The sequence below is a fragment of the Salvia splendens genome, chromosome 9 (genome assembly GCF_004379255.2).
Source record: "Salvia splendens isolate huo1 chromosome 9, SspV2, whole genome shotgun sequence".
Lineage (NCBI taxonomy): Eukaryota > Viridiplantae > Streptophyta > Magnoliopsida > Lamiales > Lamiaceae > Salvia > Salvia splendens.
Window position 1 is genome coordinate 93,914 of NC_056040.1, and position 8,317 is coordinate 102,230.

Sequence of the window (8,317 nt, forward strand, 5' to 3'; positions counted from 1 at the left end):
GAATTATTGGGATTAGTAAATTATAAGCTTGACTCTGTAACATTGTAACTATAAATACTATTTTCTAGAGTGTGAGAGTTGACCAAGCGGTAGTGAAGTTAATGCTTGAGGCAAAAGAAGATCTCAAGTTCTAGCTCTTTGTAGCGTGGCCCTTAATTTAAAATTATTTACCCATTCAAAAAAGTAAATAACATTTTCTTAGAAACAAAGCTTTTGATTAGGGGAGGGAAAAAATACCGAAAAAATGGAATATCGATCCTATCGTACCGAAAAATATCGAAAATTACCGAATTTTCGGTTTACCGTGATTTTCGGTACAGTATGATACTCTACCGTAAGTTTTCGGTACGGTAACGGTATGAATTTTCTTATACCACGGTATACCATGTTATACCCAAAATACAGTATATGCCGATATTATCGGCAATACCGAAAGTCTAAAATATATATCGAAATCAATACGTATCAAAATAACGATATACTGTTTATATCGATACAGTAATTCAGTATACCGAAACTTTAGGTATAGTAACAATATGAAATTTTTTCATACCGATATTTTCGGTACGGTATACGGTATAGCATTTTTGGTACGGTATAAAGTACCAACGTAGCCCTACTTTTGGCATGTTTAAATGAAATTAAATATCCATCTTATAAAACCGAATCCGTTAAATGATCTCACATGAATTATCTTCCCATCATCTAATCTGCGTCTCTTTACTAGTAACACCTCATCTTTATCACCATTTTATCAGCATTATTAATGTAGCTATTGCAATTTAAAACTAACAAAAAAGTGCTAAATATACATCTCCAAAGTGCATGATTTATTTATTTATTTATTTATTTGCATGTTGAGATATATAAATCAAGTTAGGTACGGACAAGAGCCGCGCTAAACGGGCCTATTAATTAAATGAGGGTGTGACCACGCAAATGAATTAAATTTCATGACAACCACACCTATAAATAGAAATGGTCCACATTTAGCAAATTAAGGCCCATCATTCACAATCAACGTCATTTAGACTCGTTTTATTTTCTAGTTGCTTACACTAAAAACCTTATCTTCATTCTGGCAGAAATTGACTTGTGAGTTTGTCCGTGCTCGACCTGATCCTTTATTGTATCGTATGTTTTCAACTTAATCACATAAATTTGTAAGTGGTCATCTCATAAGTCAAAATCGGTTTAACAATACTCATAGGCCATGTTTGTTTGACGGGAAAGGAAAGTTGACAGGAAAAGTGAATCCTAGGAATATGATTCCGAATAACTTTACTTTCCGAGATTTTAGATTTTATTCTCAATTTAAAACACTGATTAAATAGAAAATTTAAGATTTGCAATAAAAAGAATTAACTAATTTTATTCTAATAGATTACTTATCCCGTATTTAAAAATATCAAAGAAAATTATTATGATTTTGAACTTATATTAATCAATTAAATTCAATGAAGTAATGAAAATAATAACTCAATATACTAATTGACATAATAATGATTAATTTTTATTAACAAAATAATAATAATAATACAATCAATAATTTAAAATTTATATTAAGATTCTATTAATAAACTAATTAGAAAGATAATAATAGTTATTATACTATTATAATTATTATAATGCATAATTTAAGTAATTAGATTAATAAGTTACTATTAGTTTGTAACATAATAATAATTAAAATGAAATGATAATAAACTTAATTATTATTATTATTATTATTATTTATTGATATTTTAATTAGATATAATTCATAAATTCAAATTTTAATCAAGAATTTCTTGATATTAATAATAAAATAATATTTTTTATTCATTATTATATGATTTGAAATTCAAATAATTATATTATAATTATTTAATATATTATTAACTATTAGTATAATAATAATGATAAAAATTATAAATAATAGTAGTATAATAATAAATTATTAATATTATAATAATAATTATAATTATAATTATAATTATAATTATAATTATAGTTATTGTTATTATATGTATAGTACGTAGTTTTAAATATATTTAAAAAATGATTAATTATTGTTGATAATAATAATAATAATAATAGTTTTAAAAAATAACTAATAATATTAAATATTTAAATATGTAAGAATCCACGCACTAGGAAAAAAAATACCTAGGAAAAGCTGTGGAATCAGAATCCTGAAAAGTTGCACTACTTTCCTTGTTTTCAGGATTCTGATTACTTTTCCAGTTTCATTAAAAATCAAACAAACACCGGAATGTAAAAATTCAAGGAATCAGATTACTTTCCCAAACAGAATCCTGCAAACAAACATGGTCATAGTGTTTCTTATGTGATTTGCAACCTATTGCAAGTGAGTTGGAGTTTACTCATTGTGATATGGGTTCCAGCACTTCAAAATATGCTTTACTTCTACATGACGTACTTATATCTGTATATCATGTTCTCTTACATTATTCAGTCATTTACATATATTAATGTGTAAAATTCATACATTCAAATACCATTTTCATAAATTAACATCTCTCCAAGGATTAATTTATTGAAAGTCAAGAAACTTCCACTTGAATGTGTGCGCTAAAGTAAAATATAATCGCAAATTGATCAAGTAGACTGGCTAGATCAAGCCACATGTCGTCGGACACGTAATCCGAGGCTATTCCTTTCAAAACCTTAACCCACAAGATATTAAAACTTAGCACAGGGAAGTAAGGATCGAATCTCATAAGGACAGAGGTGTAAAATATGTGTTCGGGACATTTTGGGAGGTTTGGCTGCTGCCGCGCAATTAACGTGGGTTAAGAATTATCTACTTGACTTAGAGAACTGAATAGGGGACTCTACCTAAACTGATCAACTATACTAGAACGTACGGAAACATGAATAACGACTAAACATGAACAAACATTCAAATTTAAACTAAGGAAACTAGGACATTTGCATCTAAAAGATCATGCTGAAAACTTTCCTAAAAGAGGCCGACAATACGAAAAAGTGAGCGGGGAGCATATTTCTCAAACTGGCTGGGTTGGCTATAAAAAAGTTGTGAAAGTAAAAAACATAAAGCAACTTCAGATCTAAATCTCTAACTACCTCCTACTTCATCTTTTTCATGTAACTAAGCTATATTAACATTATATTATTCATAATAACTTAATTTAATTCTATTAATATTTGATTAGTTATTAAATAGTGGCTGACCGACCCATATTAGTATTATACTCAACATAAATGGAAAAAAAATCTATTATATTACTAAACAAAGGGCCGTTATTTTTGTTCTAAAATACAGTATCCAATTTTATTAGATAAATTAATAAGTCACGGTACATATAAATCTATGTAAACAATTATTTTATTAGTTAATTAAATATTATACGTACATTAATATTATTCAAACCAAATATACTATCAAATATAACAAAAAATAGTTAAACATTAATAATTAAAAACGATACATAATATGGAAATTCTAAAATAGAGAAATATAAGCCAAATACATAAAATAAAAATATTGACAAAGTGTTATGGGGTTAGTATGTAATTTAGATATATAGGTATGATTGAAAAGTATAAAAAGTTAATGGGTGAGGAATATTCTTTTGGGTTTGAATTTACTATAAATGATTGAAGCAAAATCAATATTTAATATGACATTCACACTAAAAATGTGTTTGAATTTAATGTAATAGTTGAAGATACTCTTAAAAGGGAGAGCAGCAATGGCGGCATTGGTCTGTTATGTGTGTGTGTGTTGAGGGGTTGGGCGGGGGGAAAGAGTTTGTGTGCAGGGGCAAAGCTACATGTGGCCCAAGGGAGCTTGGGCCCATCATTTCAAATATTTACTATATCTATAATGAATTTATTGTAGTTCTAGTGCATATGGCATTATTGTGTCTAATGTTCCTGAGATACAGGTTAGATGGCTCTTGACCCATTTTTTTTATATTTAGCTATTTCATCTCTTTTTATCTATTTTAATTTGTGTCTTATATGTTACTACTTTTCATTTATCTTTTCTTTTTATTTACTTTTTTATGTTTTGTATTGTTTTATGTTCTTTTCATATTTATGTTGTTATAATTCTATTCTACTATTATCTTTCATAAAAGTCTATTATTTTATACTCTACTAATCAATTTATTTCAAATACTAGTCATTATTAATAATACTAAATATGTAAAATTGTCTTTTATTTATATTTTTGTCATTTATATTAAGTTTTCAATAAGTTCTATACGTAAAGATGGGTAGAAATACTACTGAAAGAATGTTGTAAAATGTCACAATTACTCATCTCTTATATATCTTCTATTGTCAATATCACAATTATTTTCGGCGATGTTAGCACCGTTAAATAGTTTACAATTATTGACACTGACTTGTGCCCCCATTTCCCATTGGTAAAATCCTGGCTTCCCACTAGCGTGTAAGGAAAAAATAAGAAAATGAGGATTTAGTTGAAACTACAAGTAATGAATTACACTAGAAGATGTTTAGAGATATTTAAAGAGGATAAGTTGACCATATGATACCCATATTAATGTATAGAGGGCAAGGTGGATGACCTATATGGATTGAATTGAAGTGAGTAAGCATCCTATGTGTACGCTTGGGATTAGTGAAATTCAGATACGGTAATGGCCCACAACGTGACTCAATTATGCTGTCCGAACTAACTCCTATAAGTAATGAAAAAGTGGGCCAGAACGACAAGCAGAGAGTGACGTGGCACTAAGACAACCAAGTTCAAGTGTGGGAAGCGAAAGCCACTTGTTTGAGTGGTTAGAAATCATCGAGACAATAATATACAGCACATATGATTTGACCAGATTTGTGTTTTTCTGTCCAGCGGCAAACACACCATTAACATTTGTTGAATTAATTAATCATAATCTATATTCAAAATTTTATACACTGTCATAATATATGCAGATACGTAGCAGTAAACACACATGACATTTTGGTTAAATAATTAAACAAAATTCTTGATTTCCTGTATTTGAATATAGCAGATTTCGAGTCAAATTAAACACATCCCACAAAAAAAAATGAAAATATACTAATCAAAAGAGAGTAGTATATAAAGGCAGAATAGACAGCGGAATCATCAAAAAACTACATTAAAAAGTTGTGACACTTTAGCACAAGTAGTAATTATTTGCATGGAAAATACAAGTTTAAGGAGTATATTAGTAGTAGTAGAAGATAAATTATTTAAGCTCTTTATATAGAGCACATTATATTAAGCTCTCTCCTACACGTCTGAAACTCTCCCTGATCTAGCTCATTCATGGCTAACAGATTCTCTCTTGCTATGGAAAGAACAGGCCAATGGTAAATAGTAGAAATCCATAATTTTGGAAATATAGGTAGGAGTATGTAGTGGAGTAATTGATTGAATGGTGGTTTTGTTTTGGTCAGGGTTTTCTCCCAAGAAATCTCAACAGACATCATCGTGGAAGTTGGAGAAGCCAACTTCTGCCTTCACAAGGTAATTACGTAAAGCTTGTGGTGGATTCCATTCCATATAGTTATACTCAGTGTGTTTTTATACGTAGTTCATGCTAGTGGCGAAGAGCAACCACATAAGGAAGGTAATTCTGGATTCGAAAGAAACGGATTTGACGAGAATAAATCTGTCGGACATTCCTGGCGGGCCGGAGATCTTTGAAAAGGCGGCCAAGTTCTGCTACGGCGTCAACTTCGAGATCACGGTGCACAACGTTGCTGCCCTCCGTTGCGCCGCCGAGTATCTGCAGATGACCGACAAGTACTGCGACGGGAATCTCGCCGGACGGACCGAGGATTTTATGTCCCAAGTGGCGCTAACTACCCTCTCCGGCGCCCTCGTCGTCCTCAAGTCGTGCGAGGATCTCCTCCCCATGGCCGACGATCTCGGCGTCGTACAACGCTGCGTCGAGATTGCCACCGCCAAGGTCAGTGAATAAACAAACGATTACTACTACTACTACTACTACTCTATTTGTAGTTATATGGAGTTAAGTATTTCTTTAGGCTTGCGTGGAGGCGAATTTCCCAAGCCGTTCTCCGCCGAATTGGTGGACGGAGGAGCTGACAATCTTGGACATAACCTTCTTCGAGAGGATCATCGCATCAATGAAAGCAAGAGGTGCAAAGGGACTAACTCTAGCAGGCGCCATCATAACCTACACCGAGAGATCCCTTCGCGATCTCGTGCGCGATCACTCCGGCAACGGCGTCCGCTCGCTCGACTCTGCAGAATCCGACCTCCGCCTCCGCCAGCGTGACATCCTCGAGACCATCGTGCCCCTCCTGCCGCCGGAGAAATCGGCTTTTCCAATAAACTTCTTGTGCTGTCTGCTTCGGACAGCCATTTTCTTGAGGGCTGACGGCCGGTGCAAGAACGAGCTCGAAAAGAGGGTTTCTCTCATCTTGGAGCATGTCACGGTTGATGATTTGCTGGTTTTGTCTTTCACCTATGATGGTGAGAGGCTGTTTGATCTTGAGAGTGTCAGGAAGATCATATCAGGATTTGTTGAGAGGGAGAAGAGTGTGGCGGTTTTCAATGCTGGGGATTTTAAAGAGGTTTGTTCCACCGCGATGCTCAGAGTTGGGAAGACCATCGATGCTTATCTTGGGGAGATAGCCACCTATGCTGATTTGAGCATCTCCAAGTTCAATGGTATTGCCAATTTGGTGCCCAAGCCTGCCAGGAAGGTCGACGACGATCTTTATCGCGCCATTGATATTTATCTCAAGGTATAACATATGACCCCAACCGTCTATTAAATTTATTGGATTACTCGTGATGAAGTTGGTCTATATATTGACGTGCTTTTGTTCATGTTGTTAGTGTTAATCATGCATTGCTTCATGACCATGTATACTTATGCACGTCGTATAGCGTTTTCTGTTCATGTTGCTGGCTTGTGTTAATCAAGAATCAAGATTCATGACCGTGTTGTGTATTTGATTAACTCCATCATGTGTATTGATGGTATGTACAGGCTCACCCGAATCTCGATGAGATTGAGCGAGAGAAGGTGTGCAGTGTGATGGACCCGCTCAAGCTATCATACGAGGCTAGGGTTCACGCCTCTCAGAACAAGCGCCTCCCCGTGCAAATAGTCCTCCACGCCCTCTACTACGATCAGCTCAAGCTCAGAAGTGGAGAGGATGATCACAATACTGTAGACGCCATTAAGACAAGGAACCAAGTGCAAGCCGACACCTCCCTCGTAAAGGAGAACGAAGAGCTGAGGACAGAGTTGTTGAAGATGAAGATGTACATTCAAGATATCAAAAAAGGCGAACCCACATCATCAAAATCTAATGCTAAGAAGACTACATTCTTCTCATCCATGTCCAAGACTTTAGGGAAATTGAATCCCTTCAAGCATGGATCGAAAGATACTTTGAATATTGAAGATGGAATGCCGGATTTGACTAAACCTAGAAGAAGACGATTCTCCATTTCCTAAGTTTTGGATTTTCATATTTTTTTGTTATATTGGTGTGTTATGTATATAGATAATTAATCTTGTAAAGAGTTTTATGTTTATATTTGCTCTAGTTATATGAGAAGCTATTGTTTGACTATCTTCATGTTTTTTTATATGCAAAATCGATAATATATGTGCATAGATCATAGTGTAGTTATATTTTGGATCAATTGTTTAATTATATGGCTATGGAATCGTAAGTCATGTGTTTGCGCCTTGAAAATTAGTTGAGGCACTTTATTTCGTTCCTCGATATTGTATACTATCAATTATAGTATTTTGTAAAACTAAACTTGTGCAATCGTAATCGACAACAAACAAGTGGGGTTTGCCGTATTCAATTATTCATTCCTACCAATCAATCGATATGGTCCCAACCTCCAGAATTCCAACTTGCACCAGGAAACGAAATTGATGTTGAGATTTAACCACAACCTTATAAAGAATAAATTAATAGAGTTGAGAGATAATAAAGTATTATGAGGAAGAAATCAAAGTAAGAGAAAGTAAGAGAAAATAAGTGTGTTATATTTTGCTAATAAATGAAATAACTCACTTTAAATGATACATTTCAAAAATGAATACAGAGTCAAATTGTTGTTGGAATTTAACAAAACTCACAAAGATAGATTAGATTAGGTGAAATTGACCGTAATAATAATTTTTATTCAATAAATACGAGATTGCAGTTATCTTATCCTATACGATTAGGTGTGATGAATACAGCCCACATGATTGCAAATTCTTATTTTATGGTTTTATTCATACATTATAAACATATTGTCAAATTATTTTGGGATAAATGATTGGCACATAGGTACTCCTATTCAGAG

At 33.2% G+C, this 8,317-nt stretch overlaps 1 protein-coding gene across 1 annotated transcript; it reads left to right on the forward strand.

Moving 5' to 3' along the window:
- Window positions 1–5,134: 5,134 nt before the first annotated feature.
- LOC121746751 (root phototropism protein 2-like) lies at window positions 5,135–7,581 on the forward strand. Its single transcript, XM_042140677.1, has 5 exons — window positions 5,135–5,334; window positions 5,422–5,491; window positions 5,559–5,936; window positions 6,016–6,741; window positions 6,990–7,581. Exons 1-5 carry the CDS (start codon window positions 5,291–5,293, stop codon window positions 7,461–7,463), a joined length of 1,692 nt encoding a protein of 563 aa, XP_041996611.1. The 5' UTR covers window positions 5,135–5,290; the 3' UTR covers window positions 7,464–7,581.
- Window positions 7,582–8,317: the final 736 nt, after the last annotated feature.